General features: G+C 41.6%; 1 protein-coding gene across 1 annotated transcript in view; it reads left to right on the forward strand.

The window, feature by feature from the left end:
- Positions 1-24,918, forward strand: part of TRIM16 (tripartite motif containing 16) — a 38,655-nt gene extending 13,737 nt beyond the window's left edge. The window contains exons 3-6 of the mRNA XM_049861551.1: positions 1,969-2,202; positions 13,617-13,782; positions 14,262-14,357; positions 18,277-24,918. Of these exons, the coding sequence (XP_049717508.1) occupies positions 1,969-2,202; positions 13,617-13,782; positions 14,262-14,357; positions 18,277-18,860 (1,080 nt within the window). The 3' untranslated portion in view covers positions 18,861-24,918. The remainder of the gene's footprint in view (positions 1-1,968; positions 2,203-13,616; positions 13,783-14,261; positions 14,358-18,276) is intronic.
- Positions 24,919-27,926: the final 3,008 nt, after the last annotated feature.

A 27,926-nucleotide genomic window follows, 5' to 3' on the forward strand; every position in this document is an offset into this window, starting at 1 on the left:
GAAGATTTGAAGGCTGGTGTGGTTGCATTTTCTTTTGGAGCTTTGAGATTACTGGGCCCTTGGAAAGAAGGTCAAGTCTTGGGAAAAATAACTTGGGAAAGAATTCCAAATCCAAAACACTGTGGAAGGGGCTGCCAAGCTACCTCTTTTGTTGCCTTCGCTACTCAACGCTACCACCGCCTTTGGGCTCTTCTCGGTCTGGGCTTTAGGAATTTGGAGAAAATCTCCCATCCACCCTCTTTCTTAATTCCATGACCATAGTTGCGTCCAGCTCTGTCCAGCTATCTGAACTTCAAGGAAGCCAGTAGGTGATGGAGCAGTTGGCATAGTGGTGAAGGTACACAGAGGCTCTACATTTCTTTCTACCTTCCCCCCAGAAAGAGAGCCCCTTGCTTCCATCCCATTGCTCGTTCCTTCCTCCACCATCAGATCAAAATCTGACTGGACACTAAGCACCCTTGTGTGATTGCATTATGGAGCCCTGGCCTGAGCCAGGGTCCCCAGCCAGGCACTGTTCCTCCTCTCCAGTGTCTTCACTCCTTCTTCCTATCTCCCTTCAAGCCTCAAGGCTCCTACGTGCCCTGGGCCCAGAGTTCCATCCCTAGTCCTCATCTTACCAAGGTCTCCATTTTTGTCTGGGTCTCATTCTCTCTCCCTACCTCCCCATCTTCCTTGCCAGGGGAGGGCAGTGCACCTGCAGCCTCAGCCTGAGGATGTCTGTGGTTTTGGCTCCTTTCAAGCCCTGCATATTCAGGGCTGGCCCTCTTCTTGAAAGGAGAAGCAGAAAACAGATTTCTCGTGGTTGGGCTGCTCAGAGATGTCTCACATGGAATGAGGGTATGTGGGGACGGTAAGGGAGACTGAGGCAGGCAGAGACTGGGCTCTGGGCTGTAGGTGGGGATAAAAGGGGTATGAGCAAAGGACATTGTATCTAAGACCTTTATATTAAGCTTAACAAAATAGTTAGTGTCTGTGTAATGCAGATGAACTACTTATCAGGGACAGCTGTCAGCATCAATACTTAAGAATTACTAAAGAGAAGAGGAAACACATTAGCGTGGTCTGACTCTGTAAGCGTAATCTTTATTGAAGGCTTTTGTAAAAATTCTCACCCCCCACACACAAGGGTCATCATGCAAATCATTAATATTTGTCATACTGGTTTTGTTTTTTTGTTGTATCTGCATGTGGCATCCCACTCTGCACAGGTGTGCGCATCGGCTAGTTCCTGAGGGCCATGGCCATCTGCACACACCCTGGGTAATTTGTGGGGACTTTGTACCTGGTAGAGACACTGTCAGTTGAGATCTGCTTTCAGCTCTGATGGACCCAGTGCTCAGTTTAAGAAGGCAGAGTGAAATACTAAAAAAGCTAATTTGTGCTATACAGATTGGTATACACGAAGTCAAAGTATCAATTTACTGCGAGAAAGGTAACTACCAACTGAACTGAGTAAATACATCTCCCTGGTAGGACAACTGATGTCAGGAACCTGAATAACAGCCCCAGCCTGCCAGAGCTGGAGGGATCTCAGAGATCATGCAATTCACTCTCTCATCAGATGGATGAGGAGACTAAGTTAACTCTTGGTAAATGAGTACTTACACCCTAGAGAACAGATGCTGCTGACCAGCCCCAACTCATGATGACTCCATGTGTGTCAGACTAGAACTGTACTCCATAGGGTTTTCAAATAGCTAATTTTTTTGAAGTATATCACTAGGCCTTTCTTCTGAGGCACCCATGGGTAGACTCAAACCTTCAGCCTTTTGGGTAGCAACCAAGTGTGTTACACCCTGGAGAATAAATTCTTTTTGAAGGAATCCAGAATTCATGTGAGAATAAAAGCTTCCTTTTGCAGTAGAAAACTGGTCTCCAATTTATGTGTTTCTGACACTTATGTTGAGTTCTAATAAAGTTGGACACCTTGCTAACAGGTTCCTGGCTCTCTCTGTCCCTCCCCACCAGGTGTCGGTCTCGGAGGTGAAGGTGGTGGCTGAGGAACAGTTTGGGGAACTCCAGGCTGCTGTGAGGAAGGCCCAGGCTGAGGTGATGCTCTTCTTGGAGGAGAAGGAGCAAGCTGCTCTGAGCCAGACCAACGGCATCAAGGCCCACCTGGAGCACAGGAGTGCAGATATGGAGAAGAGCAGGCAGGAGCTAGAGAGGGTGGCTGCCATCAGCAACACCGTGCTGTTCCTGGAGGTAAGGCGGGTAGGGCAAGCAGAGGAGGCAACTGTGTGAAGGGCCCCAGGAGTAGCCATGCTTACCTCAACCTGTGTTAGAAATTTGGCTGTAGAGTCAAAGACAGCCGGGTGGGGATGACAGATTATAAGCAACAATGGAATCGTTTGGGATAAGCGGGGTGCCTGGAGAGCTGTGGGAACAGAGAAAAGCAGGTCCTGAGTCAGCAAAATGAAGGAGAGGGAGACTTGAACCAAGTCTTGGAAGATGAATAAGATTCAAGAAGGATATTCCAGGTGGAGGGAACAGCATTGCAAAGGCAGAGAGGTTTGGAAAAGCATAGCTAATTTAGGAAACGAAGGCACTTCAGCAAGGGTGGAGCACAGAATGCTGGAACGTGAGGCTGCAGGACCAGCCAGGCATCCACAGTTTATGACCAGAATGTTGTTGTTGTTGTTAGGTGCCAATAAGTCGCATATGACTCATAGAGACCCTACTTACAAGAGAACGAAACACTGCCTGGTCCTGTGCCGTCTTCACAATTGTTTCTATGTTTGAGCCCATTGTTGCAGCCACTGTGCCAGTCCATCTCTTTGAGGATCTTCCTTTTTTTCACTGACCCTCTACTTTACCAGGCATGATGTCCTTCTCCAGGGGCTAATCCTTTCTGATAACATGCCTAAAGTACATGTGACACAGTCTAGCCATCCTTACTTCTAAGGAGCATTCTGTCTGTCTGCACTTCTTCCAAGACAGATTTGTTCATTCTTTTGGCAGTACATGGCATATTCAATATTCTTTGCCAACACCATAATTCAAATGCATTAATTTTTTTTTTTTTTGGTCTTCTAAATTCATTGTCCAGCTTTCGCATGCACGTGAGACAATTGAAAATGCCATGGCTTAGGTCAGGCACACCTTGACCTCAAAATGACATCTTTGTTCTTTTCTTTTTTGAAGTTAATAATCAAATTTTTAAAAATTGTATTTTAGATGAAGGTTTACAGAACAAACTAGCATCTCATTAAACAGTTAGTACACATATTGTTTTATAGCACTGGTTAACAACCGCACAACATGTCAACACTCCCACTTCTCAGCCTGAGTTCCTTATTACCAGCTTTCCTGTCCCTTCCTGCCTTCTCATCCTTGCCCCTGGGCTGCTGTGCCCATTTAGTCCTGTTTTGTTTTATGGGCTCGTCAAATCTTTGGATGAAGGGTGAACCTCAGGAATGACTTCATTACTGAGCTAAAAGTTTGTCCAGGGGCAGTCGTCTCGGGGTTTCTCCAATCTCTGTCAGGCCAGTAAGTCTGGCCCTTTTTGTGAGTTAGAATTTTGTTCTACATTTTTCTCCGGCTCTGTCCAGGACCCTCTATTGCAATCACTGTCAGAGCAGTCAGTGGTGGTAGCGGGTCAGTACCTAGTTGTACTGGATGCACTCCGGTGGAGGCCATGGTAGATGTGGTCCATTAGTCCTCTGGACTAATCTTTCCCTTGTGTCTTTAGTACTCTTTGTTCACCCTTGCTTCCAAAAGGGTGAGACCAGTGGAGTATCTCGGATGGCTGCTCACAGGCTCTTAAGAACCCAGATGATTCTTACCAAAATAGAATGTAGAACATTTTCTTTATAAACCGTGTTATGCCAATTGAGCTAGATGTTCCCCAAGTCCATGGTCCCCACAACCCTCAGCCCAGTAATTTGGTCACTCGGGGAGTTTGGATGGGTCTATGGAACTTCCATGACTTTGCCTTGGACAAGTTGTGCAGGCTTCCCCAGTATTGTGTATTGTCTTGCCCTTCACCAAAGTTACCACTTACCTATTGTCTATGTGGTGTTTTTCCATCCCCACTCTTCCCCTCCCTCTTAGCCATCAAAGATTGTTTCTTTCTGTGTGTTAACCTTTTCATGAGTTTTTATGGTAGTGGTCTCATACAATATTTGTCCTTTTGTGATTGACTTATTTCATTCGGCATAATGCCCTCCAGACTCATCCGTGTTGTGAGATGCTTTGCAAATTCATTATTGTTCCTTATGGTTGTATAGCATTCCATTGTGTGTATGTACCATAGTTTGTTTATCCATTCATCTGGTGATGGACATCTAGGTTGTTTTTTTTTTTTTTTTGCTTTTCTTTTTGCTATTGTGAACAGTGCTGCAATGAACATGGGTGCACATGTATCTATTTGTGTGATGGCTCTTATTTCTCTAGGATATATTCCTAGGAGTGGAATCGCTGGGTCATGGTATTTCTATTTCTAACTTTTTAAGGAAGCTCCATATCATTTTCCAGAATGGCTGTAGCATTTTGCATTTCCACCAGCAGTGCATAAGAGTTCCAGTCTCCTTGCAGCCTCTCCAACATTTGTTGTTTTCTATTTTTTTTCATTTGTGCCAGTAAAGCTGGGGTGAGATGGTATCTCATTGTGGTTTTGATTTGCATTTCTCTAATGGCTAGTGATCATGAGCATTTCCTCATATGTCTGTTAGCCGCTTGAATGTCTTCTTTGGTGAAGTGTCTGTTCATTTCCTTTGCCCATTTTTTTAAATTGGATTATTTGTCTTTTTGTGTAGAGGTCTTGGATTTTCTTGTAGATTTTAGAAATTAGACCTTTGTCTGATTTGTAATGGCCAAATTTTTCCCCCCAGTCTATAGATTCTTCTCTAGTTACTCTTTTGGTGAAGTCTTTGACGAGCATAAGTGTTTAATTTTTGGAAGATCCCAGTTATCTAGCTTATTTTCTGGTGTTTGTGTGTTGTTAGTTATGGTTTGCATCCTGTTAATGCCTTGTATTAGGGCCTCTGGGGTTGATCCTATTTTTTCTTCTATGATCTTTAGAGTTTTTAGATTTATATTTAGGTCTCTGATCCATTTTGAATTAGTTTTTGTGTGTGGTGTGAGGTATGGGTCCTGTTTCATTTTTTTTGCAGATGGACATCCAGTTTTGCCAGCACCATTTGTTGAAAAGGCTGTCTTTTCCCTATTTGATGGATTTTGGGCCCTTGTCAAAGATCAGGTGACTGCAGGTAGATGGATATACATCTGGGTTCTCAATTCTATTCCATTGGTCAATGTATCTGTCATTATACCAGTACCAGGCTGTTTTGACTACCATAGCTATATAGTAAGTTCTGAGGTCAGCTAGTGCAAGTCCTCCTACTTTCTTCTTCTTCAATAATGCTGTACTTATCCAGGGCCTCTTTTCTTTCCATATAAAGTTAATTATTAGTTTTTCCATCTCTTTAAAGAATGTTGTTGGTATTTGGATTGGGATTACATTGTATTTGTAAATTGCTTCAGGTAGAATTATCGCTTACACAGTGTTGAGTCTACCTATCCATGAGCATGGTATGTTTTTTCATATATGTAGGTCTCTTTTGGTTTCTTGCAGTAGTGTTTTGTAGTTTTCTTTGTATAGGTCTTTTACATCCCTGGTTAGATTTATTCCTACATATTTTATTTTTTTAAGGGCTATTATAAATGGTATTGTTTTCCTGGTTTCCTTTTCATTGTTCTCTTTATTTGTGTATAGAATCCAACTGATTTTTGTATGTTCATCTTGTATTGTGCTACTCTGCTGAGTCTTTTTATTAGTTCCAGTAGTTTTCTTGTGGAGTCTTTTGAGTTTTCTATGTATAGTATCACATCATTCACAAACAGGGACTGTTTTACTTCTTCATTACTAGTTTGGATGCCCTTTATTTCTTTTTGTTGCCTTATTGCTCTAGCTAGGAGTTCCAGCACAATGTTAAACAGGAGTGGCGATAAAGGGCATACTTGTCTTGTTCTTGTTCTCAGGGGGAATGTTTTCGGCCCCTCTCCATTAAGAATGATGTTGGCTGTTGGTTTTGTACAAAAAACCCAAAATGAAACCCGTTGCTGTTGAGTCGATCCTGACTCAGCAACTCTATAGGACAGAGCAGAACTGCCTCATAGAGTTTTCAAGGAGCACCTGGTGGATTCAAACTGCTGACCTTTTGGTTAGCAGCTGTAGCACTTAACCACAACAGCACCAGGGTTTTGTATACATGCCCTTTATTATGTTGAGGAATTTCCCTTCTATATATGTTTTATTGAGAGTTTTTATCAGGAATGGATGTTGGACTTCATCAAATGCCTTTTCTCCATTGATTAACATGATCATGTGATTTTTTTCTTTTATTTATGTGGTAGATTACATTGATTGGTTTTCTTATGTTGAGCCATCCTTGTGTACCTGGTAGAATCCTACTTGGTCGTGCTGAATTATTTATTTATTTATTTTTTATATGATGCTGAATTCTATTAGTTAGGATTTTGTTCAGAATTTTTGCATCTATATTCATGAGAGATATTGGTCTGTAATTTTCTTTTTTTTGTGGTGTCTTTGCCTGGTGTTGGTATCAGGGTTATGCTGGCTTCATAGAATGAATTTGGAAGTGTCCCTTCATTTTCTATGTTCTGAAATAGTTTGAGTAGTACTGGTGTAAGCTCTTCTCTAAATGTTTGGTAGAATTCTCCACTGAAGCCATCTGGGCCAGGGATTTTTTTGTTGGTTTTTTTTTTTTTTTTTTTTTTAGTACTTTTTCAGTCTCTTCTTTTGTTATGGGTCAGCTCAGATTTTCAACATCATTTTGTGTTAGTTTGGGTAAGTAGTGTGTTTCTAGAAATTTGTCCATTTCCTCTGGGTTTTCACATTCGTTGGAGTATAGTTTTTCGTAATACTGTGTTAAGATCCTTTTTATTTTGGTTGAGTCTGTTGTAATGTCCCCCATTTTGTTTCTTATTTGGGTTATTTGCATCCTCTCCTCTTTTCTTTTGTTGCTTTCACCAGTGGTTTGTTGATTTTGTTGCTCCTTTCAAGAACCAACTTTTGGTTTTGTTGGTTATTGTTTTTCTCTTCTCTATTTCATTTATTTCTGCTCTGATCTTTATTATTTCCTTTCTTCTGGTGGCTGTGGGCTTCTTTTGCTGTTCTCTTTCTGTTTGTTTGAGTTGTGTAGCTAATGTTTTGATTTTGTCCCTTTCTTCTTTTTTGATGTGTGCGTCTATTACTATACATTAACCTCAGAACACTGTCTTTACTGTGTCCTGTAGGTTTTGGTATGATGCATTTTCATTCTCATTTGATTCTAGGAATTCTTTGATTCCATCTTTGATTTCTTCTATATTACCAAGTGGTTTTCAAGCAGGGTGTTATTCAGTTTCCATGTTATTGATTTTTTTACCTTGCTCTTCCAGTTGTTAATTTCTACTTTGATGGCATTGTGATCAGAGAAGAGACTTTGTATTATCTCAATGTTTTGGATTTTGTTGAGGGCTGCTTTGTAGCCTAAGATGTTGTCTGTTCTGGAGAATGTTCAATGTATGTTAGAAAAGAATGTGTACTTTGCAGCTGTTGGTTGGAGTGTTCTATATATGTCTATGAGTTCAAGTTGGTTGATTGTGTTCTTTAGACCTTCTGTATCTTTGTTGAGTTTCTTTGTGGATGGATGTTCTGTCCTTTACCGAGAGTGGTGTGTTGATATCTCCTACTATTATTGTGGCACTGTCTGTTTCTCTTTTCAGTGCCGTTAGAGTTTGTTTTATGTATTTTGGAGCCCTGCCATTGGGAGTGTAAGTATTTATTATGGTTATGTCTTCATGATGGATCATCCTTTTAATCATTATGTAGTGCCTTTCTTTGTCTTTTATGGTGGATTTTGTTTTAAAGCCTATTTTATCTGAGATTAGTATTGCCACTCCTGCTTTTTTCTGGTAGCTGTTTATTTGATATTTTTTTTATATCCTTTGATTTTTAAAATAAATTTACATCTCTTTTTTACGTTGTGTCTCTTGTGGACAGCATATTGATGGATCCTGTTTTTTAATCCATTCTGTCACTCTGTCTCTTTATGGGTGCAATTAGTCCATTTACATTCAGTGTAAATACTAATAGGTACGAGTTTATTGCTGTCAAAAAAATTTTTTTTTGTGGTGCTGATGTTTTCTTTGTTCCTCTTACTCTCCTGTGCTGAATTCCTTTTGTCTGTGTATTTTTTTTTTCATTTCTTTTGTTTTTGTAGATTTTGTTTTTACCGAGACTATGTTTTTCTTCTTTATTTTGATGAGTAGGTTTGTAAGTTGCCTTTGTGATTACCTTGCAATTTACCCTCATCTTCCTAGGTTTGAAGGAGTCTATTATTACTTGGTATCACCTTGCCTTCCTCTCCATTAGAAAGTTCTATACTTACTCCATTTATTCCCCCTTTTATTGTTCTCACCTTGTTGTCATTTACAGATTAACCTCTCTGGTTCCCTGTTGTTAAGGAATAGTCCCTGAGAGTTCATTTCCCAGGTTGGTATCTGGCTGGTGTGATCTTGCATCCTAGATTTAGGCTGCTGTGACATTTTTGCTTTTTAACACATCAGAGAGGTCTTTTGCATCAGATTTACCCAGTGCAAGGTGTCTTTTGATTTCCTGACTGCTGCTTCCATGGGTGTTTATTGTTGATCCAAGTAAAATGAAATCCTAGGCAACTTCAACATTTTCTCTATTTATCATGATGTTGCTTATTGGTCCAGTTGTGACAATTTTTGTTTTCTTTATGTTTTGGTGTAACCTATAATGAATGCTGTGGTCTTTGATCTTCACCAGTAAGTCCTCTTCACTTTCAGCAAGCAAGGCTATGTCATCTGCATATTGCAGGTTGTTAATGAGTCTTACTGTAATCCTGATGCCGTGTTCTCTTTCATATAGAACAGATTTTTGGATTGTTTGCTCAGCATACAGACTGAGCAAGTATGGTGAAAGAATACAACCCAGACACATACCTTTCTTGACTTTAAAACAGGCATTAGCCCTTTGTTGTGTTTGAACAACTGCCCCTTGGTCTGTGTAAGGATTCCTCATGAGCACAATTAAGTGTTCTGGAATTCTCAGATTTCACAATGTTATCCATAATGCGTTATGATCCACACAGTCAAATGCCTTCGCATAGTCAATAAAACACAGGTAAACATCTTTCTGGTGCTGCCTGCTTTCAGCCAAGATCCATTTGACATCAGCAATGGTATCCCTTCTGTATCCAGCTTGAGATTCTGGCATCACGCTGTTGATGTACTGGTGCAACCATTTTTGAATTATGTTCAGCAAAATTTTACTTGTTTTTGATATTAATGATATTGTTTGATTATTTCTGCATTCTATTCAATCACCTTTGTTTGGAATGGGAACAAATATGGATCTCTTCTAGTCAGTTGACCGGGTAGGTGTCTTCTAAATTTCTTGGCATAGACAAGTGGTTTCAGCATTCCATCCATTTGTTCAACTATCTCAATTGGTATTCTTTCAATTCCTGGAGGCTTGTTCTTTGCCAGTGCCTTCAGTGCAGCTTGGACTTCTTCCTTCAGTACCATCTGTTCTTGACCATATGCTACCTTCTGAAATGGTTGAATGTGGACCAGATCTTTTTGGTACAGTGACTGTGTGTATTCTTTCCATCTTCTTTTGATGCTTCCTGCTTTGTTCAATATTTTGCCCATAGAATCCTTCAATATTGCAACTTGAGGTTTGCTTTTTTCTCCTGATCTTTCAGCTTGAGATGCCAAGCATATTCTTCCCTTTTGGTTTTCTAACCCCAGGTCTTTGCACATGCCATTATAATGCTTTGCTTTGTCTTCTGGAGCTGCCCTTTGGAATCTTCAGTTCAGCTCTTCTACTTTCTGATTTCTACCTTTTGTCTTAGCTACTCTGTGTTCAAGAGTGAGTTTCAGAGTTTCTTCTGACATCCAGTTTGGTCTTTTCTTTCTTTCCTGTCCTTTTAATGACCTTTTGCTTTCTTCATATATGATACCTTTGATGTCATTCTACATCTTGACTGGTCTTCGGCCATTAGTGTTCAATGCATCAAGCCTTTTGTTGAGGTGGTCCCTAAATTCAGGTGGGATATACTCAAGGTCGTACTTTGGATCTCGTGGATGTGTTTTAAATTTCTTCAACTTCAACTTGTACTTGCGTATGAGAAGTTGATGACCTGTTCCACAGTCGGTTCCTGGTCTCGTTCTGATTGTGGATATTGAGCTTCTCCATTGTCTCTTTCCAAGGATGTAGTTGATTTGATTCCTGTGTATTCCATCTGGCGAGGTCCATGTGTGTATTTGCTGTTTTTGTTGTTGGAAAAAGGTATTTGCAATGAATAAGTTGTTGTTCTTACAACATTCTATTATGTGATCTCTGTCGTCGTTTCTATCACCAAGGCCATATTTTCCAACTACCCATCCTTCTTGTTTCCAACTATCTCATTCCAGTCATCAGTAATTATCAGTGCATCTTTATTGCATGTTTGATCAATTTCAGACTGCAGAAGTTGGTAAAAATCTTGATTTCTTCATCATTGGCCTTAGTGGTTGATGCACAAATTTGAATAATAGTCATATTAACTGTTCTTCCTTGTAGGTGTATGGATATTATCCAATCACTGGCAGCATTGTTCTTCAGGATAGATCTTGAAATGTTCTTTTTGATGATGAATGTGATGCCATTCCTTTTCCATTTGTGATTTCTGGCATAGTAGACCATATGATTGTCCAATTCAAAATAGCCAATACCAGTCCATTTCAGCTCACTAATGCCTAGGATATCCATTTCATTTTTGACAACTTCCAATTCTCCTAGATTCATGCTTCATACGTTCCACATTCCGATTATTAATGGGTGCTTGCAGCTGTTTCTTCTCATTTTGAGTCTTGCCACATCAGGAAGTGGAGGTCCGGAAAGCTTTACTCCAGCTATGTCATTAAGGTTGACTCTACCTTGAAGAGGCAACTCTTCCCCAGTTGCATTTTGAGTGTCTTCCAACCAGATAGCCTCATCTCCCGGCATATATTAGACAATGTTCCACTGCTATTTATAAGGTTTTCACTGACCAGTTCTTTCAGAAGTAGACTGTCAGGTCCGTATTCCTAGTCTGTCTTAGTCTGGAAACTCTGCTGAAACCTGTCCACCATGGGTGACCCTGATGGTATTTGGCATAGCTTCTAGCACCACAGCAACATGGAAGGCACCACAGTACAACAAATAGGGGAGTAGTGGATGACCAAAATAACTTGTTCTTTACCATGAAATCTTTATGCCAGTGATCATGTGATCATATCAGTTGTGTTTGATAAGCCCTGATGGCAGTAGTATGGAGGGCTGCCTGGTAGGATTAGACTGGAGACCTTCCGCCTTTCAGAGAGCGGTGTGTACAAGGGTGATTGAAGGAGGTTCCTGGAGCAGGTGGGACTTTTTGATTACAATGTACCATTATACAGTAAGTGATGCCCTATTAGAACCACGTCTAGAGAACATGGAGTCTTGCAGGGAAGGAGCACATTTATGGGTGTGAGTACCATCACCTTGGACCTGTCACTGAGTGTTATTAGCTGCCATCAGATCGTCTCCCCATTCATGGAGACCTATGCACAATGGAACAAAACTCGGTCTTGTCCTTTGCCATCCCCATGATCATTGTGGATGACACCATTGTGATCCATAGGGTTTTCATTGGCTGATTTTTGAAAGTAGATAACCAAGCCTTTCTTCTTAGTCTCTGTCTTAGTTTGGAAGCTCAGCTGAAACCTGTTCAGCATCATAGCAACATGAAAATTTCCCCTGACAGACAGGTGGTGACTAGGTATGTGGTGTATTGGCTGGGAGTCAAACCCAGGTCTCCCACATTGAAGGTGAGAATTCTACCACTGAACCATCATTGCTGTCTGTCACTAAATAGTCATGTGGCTTTTAGAAAGTCACTTAACCTCTTTGGGGATCAAATCATTCCTTTATGAAATGAGCAAGTTGAAGCAAGTAATTTCCAAGACTCCTCCACCTTCTAATATGTATACATACAAATAATTTTTCTCGATTCTATTTTTGAAAAAACTCCCTCCTAGCTACAACAAACTTAAATCTTTATTGTGGAAAACTGTGAAAATACAGAAAAATATGAAGGAAAAAAAATTACCCATAATCCTTCCACTCAGAGATAACCATAATTTGAGAAGTAGACTGAGAAAGGGACAAAAATACTGACAGAATGTCCCTCTTTCTGTCCATTCCTTTGCTTTTCAGTATCAAAACCCAAAGACAGTATGAATAATGAAACATTAGACTTCCTTCGTTGTGGGTTTTCCCAATAGTGCCTAGCCAAAGAGTATATATATAATTTTTTTGCTGTCTTTTCTCCTTTTATAACTTCATTTTTAACATAAAAAAAACTAATATGTATGACATATTTTAACAAAAGATAATTTATTTATTAATTTTGGGGAAAGAGAATTTATTTTTCCCCCAAATCATTAGTCAGTTGAACCAATACTGCTCATTGAAATAATCCATCCTTTCCTCCACTGATTTGAAATGCTGCTTTTATTGTGTATAGTGCTCGATTTATATACAGTATTAAAATATTTATCTATCTTTTTCTGTATCAACTCTCTGGTTTGTTTTTCCTTCCGATTCATTGATCTGTCTAACCATTTTGGTATAGCTGTTTTCGTAGCTAGGTTTTCTACTTTATCCAGTTTGCTCTTCAATGCTTCAACAATATTTGAATTTTTATATTTTAGCATCTGAAAGCAGTTTTTCCTGATCACCACGTTGCTTTAAAACTTGAGTGGTTTAATGTGTTTATCTGTTTGAAAACCCTTTGCAAACTCCAAGGCAGAGTATAAGAATTACAGAAAATTACTTATAGCATTGAATTGATAAAGAAAAGGCAGTGCTCTTGTCAGAAGACTTGCTTGTGGTCTTCAGAATGCTGTAATCAGCTCCTCTGTTCCTACTGTGGCTTGTGTTTAAAATAGCAAAGTACCAAGGGACTGTTATCTGTGTCTCATTTATATGAAATATCTCTAATAGGCAAGTGCATAGAGATAAAAGTAGATTAGAGGGTGCCATAGGCTGGGGAGGGAGAGAGAGTTGTGGAGTTTTTGCTTAAGGGATCTGAAGTTCTTTTTGGGGTAATGAAAAAGTTTTGGAAGTAGCGGTGATGGTTGTACAACCTGGTGACTGTAATTAATGAGCTGTACACACGAAAATGGTGAAAATGGTATGTTTATGTTTAATATATTTCACCACAATACAAATTTTTTAAAAAAGCAACTTGACAATAAAAAAAAAATAATGCCACTTCCATTTGGGGTGTTGGTAAAATGTGTTCTTGTTCCATGTCCCCACTCTGGGCTGTGTAACAGAGCTGTTCATGGGTGTCTGGTAGCTCTTGGTTTCTGACAGCCTGCTTTTCCAGTTTAAAAGATAAGTGCTTTCTAGGTTGTCAGATGCTGAGCTGGACACTTGGCATACACTTTCTTTGTGAAGTATATATTACTATAAATCCCATTTTATAGATGCAGAAACTGACATAAGGAGGAAAGAAAACCAATTTAAGAAACACAGAAGCCAAAACAGCTCTGCCATGTTTCCTTTTCTGCAGGAATACTGCAAGTTTAAGAACACAGAGGACAGTGCCTTCCCGAGTGTTTACATTAGTCTGAAGGATAAACTCTCTGGCATCCGCAAGGTCATCACGGACTCCACTGTACACTTAGTCCAGCTGCTGCAGAACTATAAGGAAAAGCTCCAGGAATTTTCCAAGGAAGGTGAGAAGCATTCTGGCCCATCAGCTGTGTCAGTTGTGTTTCTTGGAGTGGTTGATGGGAAGACTAGAGAGAGCAAGGGAAGGGAGGGCAAAATCAGGGCAAATATCTCATTTTTCAAAGCCATCCTTTGGCCAGTCCATGTTACTAATGAACACTTATCTTGATCTTATTTTACACCTGAGTCCCAGAGAAGGCGAATTCAGTATATCCTGCAGGAGACTAGCATTTGTAAGTCTAGCTTCTCAGGTGGCTGATGCATGTACTTCTAAGTGAAAGTCAGTGAGTTTGGGATCTTTTTCAGTTTATTTTGCTTCATCAGCGAGAGAAACATGGTCCATTGAGCATGGTTCTCTGAGATGTTACTGAGCTCTGGCCCCTCCTTCCCCCGGAAACCCTGAGAAGGCGTCTGGCAAGTCCTGCTCTTTAGGTTCTCCTGACCACCTGGACAGGTGTACATTCACAACTCTTTGGTTTTCTAGAGGAGTATGACATCAGAACTCAAGTGTCTGCCTTCACTCAACCCAAATATTGGATCTCAAAACCTGAGCCCAGCAGCAGAGAAGAGTTCCTCCAGTGTAAGTTATATGAACAGCTTCTCCTTCTTCAACCACTGAGGTCATTGTAATGCTTTACTGAAACAATAACTGCCATTTTTCACGTAGGTGACAGGTTCTTGCAATCTCTTGTCTGTCCCTAAATGATAGGCTTTTAAAATTCGTTATGTTTTTAATTTTCATTTTTAAATAATTCTAGACTTACAAACAAGTTGAAAAAATTTGACAAAGAATTCCCTTTCATGCAGCTTCTCCAAACGTTAACACCTTATGTAGCCACGGTACACTGATTAAAAAAAACAAACAAACAGGAAATTACCATTAATGCATGCTATTAATTAATATATACATAATTTTTTTCAAATTTCACAAATTGTTCACCAGTTTTCTACCAATGTCCTTTTTCTGGCTGAAACTTCAATTTAGATTACAGATGTCTTCATGTCTTCTTAATCTCCTCCAGGCTGGGGCAGTCCCTCAGTCTGTCTTTGTATCCCAAGACCTTGATATTTTTGAAGAGTCTGTCTAGTTACTAAATGATACAGTTTTGAGTCTGGCTTGGCCATAATCCATTTACCTTGCTTTTATGTACTATTGGCCTGGTCTGTTAGCATTATTAAAAACACTGTATTTCTAAGAGTTGCTGATAGCTGTCTTTGAGTCAGCCCCCCCAACTCATGGTGACCCCATATACAATGGGATCAGACAGTTCTGATTCATAGAGTTTTCATTGGCCGATTGTAATAAATACTTCATTATAATGAACAATTCCATGAGGTTTCATCTCCTAAAAGGGAATGATGGTGTAATCAGTGCTCATGTTTATGACATTTGGCTAATTCATCTTTTTGGAACATGCTGTTGAATCCTGCTTCTGCTTGGTTTCTGGTGGTAACCATTGGCTGGATAACTTCTGGACCCCTTTTCTCCCTGGTCATTATTTAGGACCTAAGGTTTTGATGACTATCTCCTATTCTTCACCCAGCTCCTATTTTTAACCCAGAACCTTTTGGCTTCCACACAGTTTCCTGTATTTATTCTTTTGAGAGAAGCATGTTTATATTTTTATAAACAGATATAACTAATACAAGAAGCCAAATACTCCTCATTCTTAGCATTAAAATGAAAATTAAACATATGCTTTTATAATCCCATTTCTTTTATACTACAAATGTCTTTTCTGACACGTAATATTAACTTTTCTGAGTATTATTACGAACTGTTAGCCTTTTATATACCCAGCTTGTTTCAATTATCAAAGCTTTGCTGCTCAGATTGTCAACTTGGCCAGTCAGAATCACTTTCAGGCTGGCCTTTTTCTCCATTAAGTATCGCCCTTGACATTCTTAAAAGCATTGTTTCTCTTGACACTAAAAAAAAAAAAAGCTTCTGGACCCTTGTTGATTTTTTTCTGGCCCCAAGACATAGAACCACTTACCCTCCAAGGAGACCTGGATCCTCTTAGAGAAGAAGGATATTATTGTTCAAAACTTGGCTAAAGGTTGATGTAAGAGTTGGTGGTAGGGCAAAAGTGCCAGTGCTGGCACTACACTTCCAGTTACCCAGCGCTGCAGGGCACACGCCTTCGCAGCTCCTGAGCTCATGCTCATTTCTGCTTTTTAACTTGTGTCCGTCTTTTCTTCCAGGATGTGGTCTTACTGACCTCTAAGAATTTCTCTTACATAAACGTAAAGAAGTTAAGGAAACTCTGTGTTAAATGAAAATAATTTTAATTACAGGATTTTTATAGCCTTTAATATGCTAATCCATTTGTACATTGATCCATCAGATATAAAGTATCAAATATCCACTTTTTCGCTTCTCTGTTCAGCTGCCCATGCAGAGCTTCTTTCTCTGACTGTAGTTACCTGTAGTTTTGTCACATCTCACAAGTTAAGAAGACACCGTCCTTCAGACTGCCAAATAGGCAGATGCCAGCTGCAAGTTTGGGAGACCACCTGACACCCTCACTTCTGACCTAATGGCTACAAATTTGGGGTTTTCCCAATATGCCTTCATGGTGCCAGCTGCAAACTTGGAGGCCTCCCCTGGGCTCCCTCACTTCTAACCTGCTGGCTATAAATTTGGGGGTTCCCTCTGCCCCTTCAGGATGCCAGCTGCAAACTCAGGGGTTCCCAGCCCCTCACTTCTGACCTTCTGGCTCCCACAAGTCCTTTGGGTTCAGTAATTTGCTGAAATAACTCATAGAACTCATGGAAAGTGCTATACTTATGATTACAGCTTAATATAGCAAAAAAAAGGATATAAACAAAGAGATGCATAGAGCAAGATCTGAGACAGTTCCCAACTCAGAACTTCCATGTCCCAAGGGGTGCACTCCCCTCCTGTGTCTTTCACCAACCAAGAAACCCGTGGGACTTCCGTGTCCAGATCCTTTATTGGCTTTATTACATAGCCATGACTGATTCCATCAGCCCCCCTCCGTCCTGTGAGGTCAGCTGATACCAGGCCAAGCAGTGGTAGTGGTCTTTCTGGTCAGGCCAGCCCCCACTTGTTAGCACAAACCCCCAGCTGTGGTCTAGAGGTCTGGATAACAAAGGCACCTCAGTTACTCAGGAAATTCCAAGGTTTTAGAGTTATCTCCCGGAAACCCCGAGGACAAAGCCTAGCTGACTCGTGCTAATGTAAATGTTTACCCCACGATTTGGCATATTAATTTATCTGAACATCCTTCCCAGGATAGAGTCCCACACAGAATATAGAGCTCATAGATGAGGAGGAAGAGCAGCACTAAACACACACTCAAGTAAATTATTACAAATTGTGATGAGTGCCAGGAAGTCTAAAAATCCAGAGTGTACTGAAAGAATAAAACGCGGAAGGATATGATTCAGATCGGGCAGTCATAAAGTCTGTGAGGACACGAACCCTCCACTGCAACCCAAAAGGATAAGGAGGAATCACTCAGACAAAGAGTAGGGCAAAGACTATGTCATTGAGGGAATAGTCTGTGCTAAAGCCCCAGAGTGGCTGTAGTGTTGGGTAGGTCTGTGGTCACTGTGGCTGGAGTGTGGGGGCCAAGGGGGAAGGACAGGAGATGAGGCTGGGGACACAGGCAAGGGCCAGGCATGCAGGGCCTTGTAGACCAGGGTGAGAGGATCCCGGTTTTATCTTCAGAACGAGGATTTTAAGTTGAGGTGACATGACTCACCTTAGCTTACACCTTTAGACAAGCACTGTGGGTCTGTCCTGGAGAATGTATAGAAGGGGCAAGAGATAGCTAGGTAGATAGGGCAAGGCCAGTAAGGAGCCTCTTGCTCTAGCCTGGGTGAGATCTGGCGGGGACTTAGTGGGTTGAAGCCATGTGGCTGGAGAGGAGTAGGTGGAGTCTGCAGGACTTGCTGTTGCTTCTGTGTGTGGGGAGAGATGGTGAGTGAGGATGAGGACAAAACCAAAAGAGATGCCAAAAGGACTTTCTTGTTTTGACTCAAGCAATTGAGTGTATGGAGGCGCTGTTCTCTGGGATGAGGGAACACGGAAGAGAAAAATGTTTGGGGGAACGTTCAAGAGTACACCATGCTAAATATGCGTCAAGTATTTAAAAAAATGAATACATCAGACATGAGTGTATATGTGCCTATTTCCCCAAACCCTTCCCAACACTGGATAAAATAGTGCCTGGCCTTCAATACATATTTGTTGGATGAATTGATGAATGTTATTTCTTAATTCAGTTCAGCAAACAATGCAGTTATTGCCAAGCAGTTTGAGCTTCAGAAAGGAAGAAAGTGGAGTGACCGTTGTTCTTCATTTTCTGGTTTTTGCCCATCTGGTTTGGACAAGGAACAACAGCCTGGGCCAACAGAGAACAGGGAGAATTGGTGTTGTCTCACACTTTGGAGATGGCTGGGTTTCTAGTGTTCTCTGTGATTCAGCAGTCAGTTCCTAACCCCCCTCCCTGCCTTCTATATCTCCTCAGATGCCTGGAACATCACATTTGACCCGGAGACGGCACACAGGTATCTCCGGCTCCAGGAGGACAACCGCAAGGTCACTAACACCACGCCCTGGGAGCAGCCCTACCCCGACCACCCCAGCAGGTTCGTGCACTGGCGGCAGGTGCTGTCCGAACAGAGTCTGTACCTGCACAGGTACTATTTCGAGGTAGAGATCTCTGGGCCAGGCATCTACGTTGGCCTGACCTACAAAGGCATCGACAGGAAAGGGGAGGAGCGCAACAGCTGCATTTCTGGAAACAGCTTCTCCTGGAGCCTCTGTTGGAATGGGAAGGAGTTCCAGGCCTGGCACAGTGACACAGAGACCCCCCTCAAAGCCAGCCCATTCCAGAGGCTGGGGATGTACATCGACTTCCCAGGAAAGACCCTCTCCTTCTATGGCATAGAGCCTGGTGCCATGACTCTGGTTCACAAGTTTGACTGCAATTTTTCCGAGCCAGTCTACCCTGCCTTCTGGCTTTCCAAGAAGGAAAACAGCATCCGGATTGTGGATCTAGGAGAAGAACCCGAGAAGGCGGCACCACCCTCAGTGGAGGCCACTCCCTAGACTCCAGGATCCATGTCCCATACCTTTGCTAGCCACCAAGATGGGGCAGCAGCTTGCATTTGACAGGGGACTTGAGGGTATTAATAACCAAGGGTGTTAATCAGTCAGCCAGCAGTGAGAGCTGGCTTTTCAAACCACAGGGGTCTGTGAACCAAGAGAAGGGTCTCAGCTGCTCCCTTCTGCTCCATGCAGTACTACTCTGTACCTTCATAGTTAGCCTCAGGCGCCTCCTCCAGGAAGTCCCCTCCTCATCTTCCAGTGACATTCCCTTGTCTGCCGAGGTAGACATCACACTGTGCCCAGCACTGGTAGTGAGGAATCTTCAGCACGACTCCAGAGTTTTCAGAGTAATCATAATAAACTCCTGACTTCACTGGGTACCTCCTATGTGTCAGATACTGTTTAAGGCTTCCTATGCATCAGCTCGTTTACTCATCCCAGCAACCCCATGTGTAGACACTTACATCACCCCATTTTGCAGGGGAAATCGTGGTCCAGGGTTGGTAGCAAACTAAGGTCACGTGGTCAGTTAATGGCAGATCTGGGCTTCGGGTTGAACCTCTTGGCCATACTACCGTCCGGTCGTGGATATTGTGTGTAAGGCAATGAACCACATGAAAAGTATATGTCTTAGAAACGGAGCGCAAGCCTGCCTCTGACGGCTTGCAAGTCCCTGTGCCTGCACCTCGTCTGACAGAGCCATCCTTCTGTGCAGTGGCCGAGAGCTCATGACCACCCAAACCCAAAACCAAACCCTTTGCTGTGGCATCTATTCTGACTCGTGGCGACCCCATGTGTTACGGAGTAGAAATGCTCCATAGGGTTTTCTTGGCTGTAATTTTTACAGAAACATATCACCAGGCCTTTCTTCTGCAGTGCTGCTGGGTGGGTTTAAACCACCGACATTAGGTTAGTAGCCAATTGCAAACCGCTTGCACCACCCAGGGACCTTTTCACTACTGCACAGATCAGCTCATTCTGTTTTTGAACAGCAAGGACTATAAGAAACTTCTTATCTGATTCCAATCTTAGTCCCTTTGACCTCTGGGGAGGGGCCTCAGTTCTCTCCTGAAGTCACGAGGACCGCGAGGACTTGTCTGGCTTCTCCTGCACAGGACAGCTCTTCAAGCCTTGGAGGGCAGCCCTCACATCCTCCCTGGAGGTTATCTTCTTTTCACACTCCATTTTCCACTTTCTTTCATGATTTCCAGACTTTTCGTCCCCTGATCATTTCATACTCTCTTTCGATAGATAAATAGCTAGGATTCTTCAAGGTTTCGTCAAATTACAAACCAAAATACAAACTGTCTTTAAATGGGTTCCTGAGGACATAACTGAAGTTTCTGGTGGGACATCAGCAGAAATACAACTTCCAGATCTTTTCCTACAACCTGTGTCAGCCCTGTCTGTCCCTCTTCTGCCAGTATGATAATCCTACATCAATAGTGTGTTTCTTTAGCATCACTTGACTTGCTTCCAGAGTTCCCATCCTGTCTGATGACATAGAGTGTAGGATTTAAATGTATTTTTACCTTAATTTCATCCCATCATTGCTGCTTGCTGAGAGAGTTTAGACTCATAGTTCTGCATCCAATTTATTAGCTGTCCATACAGGCTGGGTGTTATGTGCAGAACTGGAGTAAGTTCTTCTTAAATCTTAATCTTCTTGATAAAAATACTGAGTAGGGTAGGGCCAAATACAGGAGCCCTGGTGGCGCAGTGGTTAAAAAGAGAATGAGGTGAAGAGAAATGGTTTTAATTTTACTTGCTTCTTTTAAGTATACACAAAATACACAGTTATATCTGTTTTTATTTGGGACCACCAAGTTTCTCTGCAAAACTCTCAGAAAACTTTGTATTAGACTTTGCCGAAGGGAGCCCTGGTGGCTCATTGGTTTAAGTGTTCAGCTGCTAACTGAAAAGTTGGTGGTTTGAATCTACCAGCTGCTCTGCAGAAGAAGGATGTGGCAGTCTGTTTCTGTAAAGTTACAGCCTTGGAAGACCTGTGGGCCAGTTCTGCTCTGTCCTATAGGGTCGTTGTGAGTTGAAATCAACTCTACGTCAATGGGTTTGGTTTTTGGTTTAGGACCAAATACAGAGCCTAAGCTCTTTGGGTTTAATTATTCAGTAAGTTCTGCATTGGTAAAGCCAGTTGCCATTGAATTGATTTCAGCTCAGGGTAACTCTGTGTGTTTCAGAGTAGAACTGTGCTCCATAGGGTTTTTATGGCTATGACCTTTTGGAAGTAGATCACCAGGCCTTTCTTTGAAGTTTCCTGTTATGGACTGAATTGTTTCTGCCAAAAATATTTGTTGTAATTCTTAACCTCTATGCCTAGGATATAATCTCACTTGAGAATGGATCGTCTTTTTTGTGTTAATGAGGCAGGATTAGTGTAGGATGTGTCTTGAGTCAATCTCTTTTGAGAAATAAAAGAGATTAAACAAGCAAGCAAGCTAGTAGAGTTGGGGGAAAAGAGATGCCAAGCCACATGAAGATTGCACAGGAGCAGAAGCTCAAGGAGACAAGGATCTTCCCCAGATCCAGCAGAGAAAACAAGCCTTCCCCTAGAGCCAGCACCCTGAATTTGGACTTCTAGCCTTCTAAACTGTGGGAAAATAAATTTCTGTTAAAGCCACCCACTTGTGGTATTTGTGTTATACCAGCACTAGATGACTAAGACAGTGCCTCTAGGTGAATTTGAACAGCCAACCTTTCAGTTAGTAGCTGAGCACTTAACCTTCTGCATTGGTAGATTTGTACAATAATGTCCCTTTATCCACAGGACATGATGAAGGACTTTGCCAGTATGTGGTGGAAATCAAGATACGTTATGTCTGCATGTCCTTGATCTAAATGTCTAATAATGCTCTCAAAAGAGAAAATGAGGTCAACTTGGCCTGCCTTGTTTTACTGAACCCGTGTGTGGGTGCTGGACAAGTTCTTTTCTAAATGCTCAAGAGATGTTTGATGAACTATTACAGAATTCCGCCTTGGGTTAATGTCAAGTTTACTAGTTTGTTGTTTCCAGAATATCTTACTTCTCTTTTTGAAAATCAAGATAGTTCTTTCTCTTCCCTGTCCTCTGCCATTCTCCCTAATTTCTCAAAGATCACTGCCTGGCTTGCAGTCACATTGGTAAATTGTGTCAAAGTCCTAAGATGTAATTTGTTAGGGCAGAATACTTGAACTCATAAAACAGACTCATTAGGTGTCTCCTTACTGATCTTGAACTTCATGTCCCTGTTGGCTCTTTATGTCCATTAATCTTCCAGTTTCAAAACCTTTGTTCTAGATATAAAAGAGAGAAGCAAAATAAGAGTTGGGTATATTTGCTTTGCTTTAGTTGTTGCTTCAAGCAATGGGCCTATATTTTTCTTTTTCTTAGCTTGAAAACTGAAAATACCCTAAATAAACAAATACAAAAAAATAAGAAAAGTGAAAAAGAGAACAAAGGTCCGTTTTATATTCCCCGGCATATTCCCCAAGCTGTGTAAATGTGCTCCTCTCTTCCTTATTTACCCATCCTTATTTTTTACCTCCTCTGCCATTGTGTACACTCATTTTGAAAAAAAAAAAAAAAAACTCATCAAGAGCTCCCTCTGGTGCCAGACTGTTTTATTCCATCCCTAGACCGTTTGTGACTGCACAGTCCAAATGTATTTTAGCCACTGCCTAACTGATTCTTGTCTCAACTTTTTGAAATACAAATACATATTGGATTCTCTCGCAGACATTTGAGTAAATTCCCACATTCTCCTAAGATTGATGATGAAATGATGAGATAGGTATGTACACTGGCCCAATCATAGAGCTCTTATTGCTCTCTCCCGCGTGTTTTTGGAAAGACTCTCCTCAAATTGAAGCAACTCAATATGTGGTATAATGTGTAATGTACTATTGCTAGGTGCTAAGATATAGTGACCCACAAAAAGTTGACTTAAGGTCAAGTGAAAAAAATCACATGTGAAGAGCTAAATAGGAATCTACTTTTCAAAACAATAATAGATGAGGCAGTGCTTGAAATGGATTCCTTATTCCCATGTCCTGGTGTGCTGCTTCTAAATTAACTCTTTCTCGGGTCACCTTCAGTGACTGACTCTTGTCTGGTATCACTGACAGACCAATCTCTGATTGCTCACCTTCTCTATAGCCTCACAGTCCAGAGCCCCACTCCAGCCTCATTTGCCTCAGACAGAAGCCTGTAGAAAAGGTGGTGTGCACACTTCCTGCATGTCACAGGTTGTTAATGAGTCTTCCTCTAATCCTGATGCCACATTCTTCATATAGTCCAGCTTTTGGATTATTTGCTCAACATACATATTGAATAAGTATGATGAAAGGATACAACCTTGACGCACACCTTTCCTGATTTTAAACCACATAATATCCCCTTGTTATGTTATCCATAATTTATTATGATCCACACAGTCAAATGCCTTTGCATACTCAATAAAACACAGGTAAACATCTTTCTGATACTGTCTGTTTTCAGCCAGGATCCATCTGACATCAGCAATGATATCCCTTGTTCCACATCCTCTTCTGAATCTGGCTTGAATTTCTGGCAGTTCCCAGTAAATGTACCGCTGCAGCCGCTTTTGAATGGTCTTCAGCAAAATTTTACTGGTGCGTGATATTAATGATATTGTTCAATAATTTCTGCATTCTGTTGGATCATTTTTGTTTGGAATGGACACAAATATGGATCTCTTCCATTCAGTTGGCCAGGTAGCTGTATTTCAAATTTCTTGGCATAGATGAGTGAGAGGTTCCAGCGTTGCATCCGTTTGTTGAAAACACCTCAGTTGGTATTCCTTCAATTCCTGGAGCCTTGTTTTTCACCAATGCCTTCAGTGTAGCTTGTACTTCTTCCTTCAGTACTATCGGTTCTTGATCATATGGTACCTCCTTAAATGGTTAAATGTTGACCACATCTCTCTGATACAGTGATATGTATTCCTTCCATCTTCTTTTGATGCTTCCTGAGTTGTTAGGTGTTTTGACCATAGAATCTTTAATATTGCAACTCGAGGCTCAAATTTTTTCTTCAGTTCTTTCAGCTTGAGAAATGCCAAGTGTGTTCTTCCCTTTGGTTTTCTATCTCCAGTTCTTTGCATGTGTCATTATAATACTTTGTCTTCTTGGGCCGCCCTTTGGAATTTTCTGTTTAGCTCTTTTACTTCATCATTTCTTCTATTTGCTTTAGCTACTGTATTTTCAAGAGCAAGTTTCAGAGTCTCGTCTGACATCCATTTTGGTCTTTTCTTTCTTTCCTGTCTTTTTAATGACCTCTTGCTTTCTTCCTGTATGATGTCCTTGATGTCAATAAAACAGGAAAGGGCAGAAACAAACTTAGGGGACTGGCATGAATGCCTCAGGCTACTTGTAGCCTGGATATTTAAGAAATCTCCAGACATCTCTGCCCCAAGCCTTCCCCTGGGAGATGTTTATCTCTACTGGACTTGCGTCCCTCACTCAGAAAGACTTGCCTGCCTTTTTGGGTACCACCAGGGTCACTTCTCCCCATTGGCCTGTCCCACCTGGCATTTTTACCCTCTGCGCAGTGTCCTGCCCACCACCCAGGCCACATTCTAAAACCAAACTAGTTGTGGCCAAGTCAACTCTAATCCATTGTAACTCCACATGTGTCAGAGTAGAACTGGGCTCCGCAGGGCTTTCAGTGGCTGATTTTTCGGAAGTAGATTACTAGACCTTTCTTCTGAGCCACCTCTGGATGGACTTGAAACTGAACCCTCTCATTAGCAGCCCAGTGTGTTAACCATTTGCACCACCTGGACAACTCTAACACCAGATTTCCAATGGTTTCAACTTTCTAGGCTGTGTCTAGCACAAGGCTCAGCCCTCCGCGAGCCCATAGTTCCAGTGAAGAGGTCACGGGGATGGTAGGAGTCAGAGCTGCTGTTCTCGGCCCCTCTGGAGCACTCCTCACTCTTCTATTCCAGGAGACTACCCCTTGCCAACAGAAAAGGAGGGGCTGGGTATGGGAAAGACATCCTACGGCTCCCTGCTGTTTGAGGGGGATCACTTGCGGGGGGTGGGGGGAAGGGCTTGGAAAATGAACCCTGAATGATGTCTGTAGTCCAGTCTATTTACTACTCTCAAAGGCCCAGGTGAGATGCCGAGTGTGTGCATACATGTGTCTGTGGGAGGGCAGTGGTGGAAGTGGGAAGGAGAGGGAGCTCACCTATATTAATGAATGTAATCTGTACACTACAACACTGTGTAGGGTATGGGGCTCAGAAAGTTTTGAGGAGATTGTCCAACACTACACAACTATTAAGAAGTAGACATGGGATTAGAGCTAGCCTTTCTGACTCTCAAGTCTTTTCCCTCCCCTGCGTGACATAGTCTGCCTTCGAGGTGGAATAAAGACTGAGTTGGGTGGGAAAAATTATGTCATTGACCTATGTCAGACTCAAAGATTAATATCCTGATTTATCTGATTTTGTAAAACAAGCTATTTTAGCCTAGAGCACTTGTGGGGGTAAAGTGTTCCCCCTTATATATACAAATGCTCCTCCTTGCCACTTTCCTTTGCCTGGCCTATCTGAGAGATTAGATGTTAATCCCATCTCACCTTTTCTCCAAATACTTCTTCAGATAGAAGTTGAGTTGTTAGAATTGATCTCATGCCTCAAACCTGATTCAACATGCTCCCAATCCCTTTGTACAACTACCTCTGCCAACCAACCCCCTGATCAATCCATTGCTTTTCTCTAACTTGGCCTGGTCTCCAGATGGGGCACTAGACATGCACACAGCATGACAAACCATTTGGTTTCCTCTAGGGTAGTAACAATTATAACAATAACAATAGCAGCGACAACTGGTCTCATACATTATATCTAATCTTACAACAACCCTAAAAAAAAACAACAAAAAACCTCACCAAACCCATTGTTGTCGAGTCGATTCTGATGCATTGCAACCCTATAGGACAGAGTAAAACTGCCCGCATGGGTTTCCATAGAGCAGCTGGTGGATTTGAACTGCTGAACTTTCCGTTAGCAGCCAAGATCTTAACACTGTGCCACCAGGGCTCCACTACAACTCTGTTGCTGGGTGGAAACCCTAGGTTCTGCTCGGCGGGACACGTCTCAGCCGATAAACGAGAGATCGAGGTCGGAGATCAGAAAGGTGCTTTTGTGTCGTGCATGGAAAGGAACAGATGGGACTGCTGCTGCCAAGACTGCTCAGCAAGGGCGAGAGGGAAGGTTACTTTTATGGGATTGGTAAGCAGGAAGTTCATACAAGTTACATCAGCAACATTCTTAATCATGCGATGGGGTTTACATATAACTTCATGCATTTCATGTTCAGAAAATGGCCGTTAAACTCCACCCGAAGGCAGGGAAGTTACTATGTAAGAGGTACTTAATGAGCTAAAAGGTTATCCAGAATGTCAACATGGTTTCTAAACCAGTTTCCACTGATTTCCTCTAGTTCTGGGCAGCAGTTAAGGAAAGGGGAGCGAGGATGTTAATGTAAAACTATGGGGCTTGTCAAGTAAGGGAACCAAGATGTTAACTTAAAGGTACAGGGCCTGCCAAGCAAGTTGCTCGAGGAGGGGAATTTTCCGCAGCCTGAGGACTGCTGTCTTAACCTTAGAAAGGGTGTTATTATCTTTATTACCCACCTTATCTCTTCCATCCTCTTCAGTAAAATGGAGAATTGAGACTCAGAGAGGCCAAGTAGCTTGCTCAAGATCCTATAGCTCCTAAGTATCAGAATCAGTGTTTGAACTTAGTCTTATCTGAGGTAGGATTGTTTCAGTATGTCTTCAAAACTCTTTCCCAAGCTGTCCGACATTTGCATGGGCATTTTGGCTGCCGTGTGTGGCAAGTAGGGTTGCTGTTGTAGGTAACAGTCTCTTAAACATTTTTTTTCCAATTTAGCAGTATACCTTAATTAGCTATTTTGCAAAATTTCAAACCTATAGAAATACTGAAAGAATAGAACAACAGACACTCATATACTCTTCACCCACAGCTACCAATTATTAACATTTTATTACATTTACACTCTGTGTGTGTGTGTGTATGTGGGCATATATATACACACACATATATGTATACATACCCCCCCCCATGCCTGTCAGTTTGTTGTACTGTGGGGGCTTGCGTATTGCTGTGATGCTGGAAGCTATGTCACCGGTATTCAAATACCAGCAGGGTCATCCATGGCAGACAGGTTCCAACTGAGCTTCCAGACTAAGACAGACTAGGAAGAAGGACCTGGCAGTCTACTTCTGAAAAGATTTAGCCAGTGAAAACCTTATGAACTGCAGCAGAACATTGTTTGATATAGTGCCGGCAGATGAGCCCCTCAAGTTGGAAGGCACTCAAAAGGAAGAGCTATCTCCTCAAAGTAGAGTCAACCTTAATGGCGTGGATGGTGTCAAGCTTTTGCGTCCTTCATTTGCTGATGTAGCATGACTCAAAATGAGAAGAAACAGCTGCAAACATCCATTAATAATTGGAACATGGCATGTATGAAGTATGAATCCAGGAAAATTGGAAGTCATCAAAAATGAAATGGAATGCATAAACGTTGATATCCTAGGCGTTAGTGAGCGGAAATGGACTGGCATTGGCCATTTTGAATTGGACAGTCATATTGTCTACTATGCCAGGAATGACAGCTTAAAGAGGAATGGCATTGGGTTCATCATCAAAAAGAACATTTCAAGGTCTGTCCTGAAGTACAACACTGTCAGTGATAGTATAATATCCATTTGCCTACAAGGAAGTCCAGTTAATACAACTGTTATTCAAATTTACACACTGACCATTAAGGGCAAAGATGAAGAAATTGAAGATTTTTACCACCTTCTGTGGTCTGAAATTGATTGAATGTGCAATCAGGATGCACTGATAGTTACTGGAGATTGGAATGTGAAAGTTGGAAACAAAGAAGGATTGGTAGCTGGAAAATATGGCCTTGGTGATAGAAATGATGCCAGAAATCGCATGATAGAATTTTGCAAGACCAACGACTTCATTGCAAATACATTTTTTTTTTAACCAGCATAAACGGTGACTA

This window comes from Elephas maximus, chromosome 19, assembly GCF_024166365.1.
Source record: "Elephas maximus indicus isolate mEleMax1 chromosome 19, mEleMax1 primary haplotype, whole genome shotgun sequence".
NCBI lineage: Eukaryota > Metazoa > Chordata > Mammalia > Proboscidea > Elephantidae > Elephas > Elephas maximus.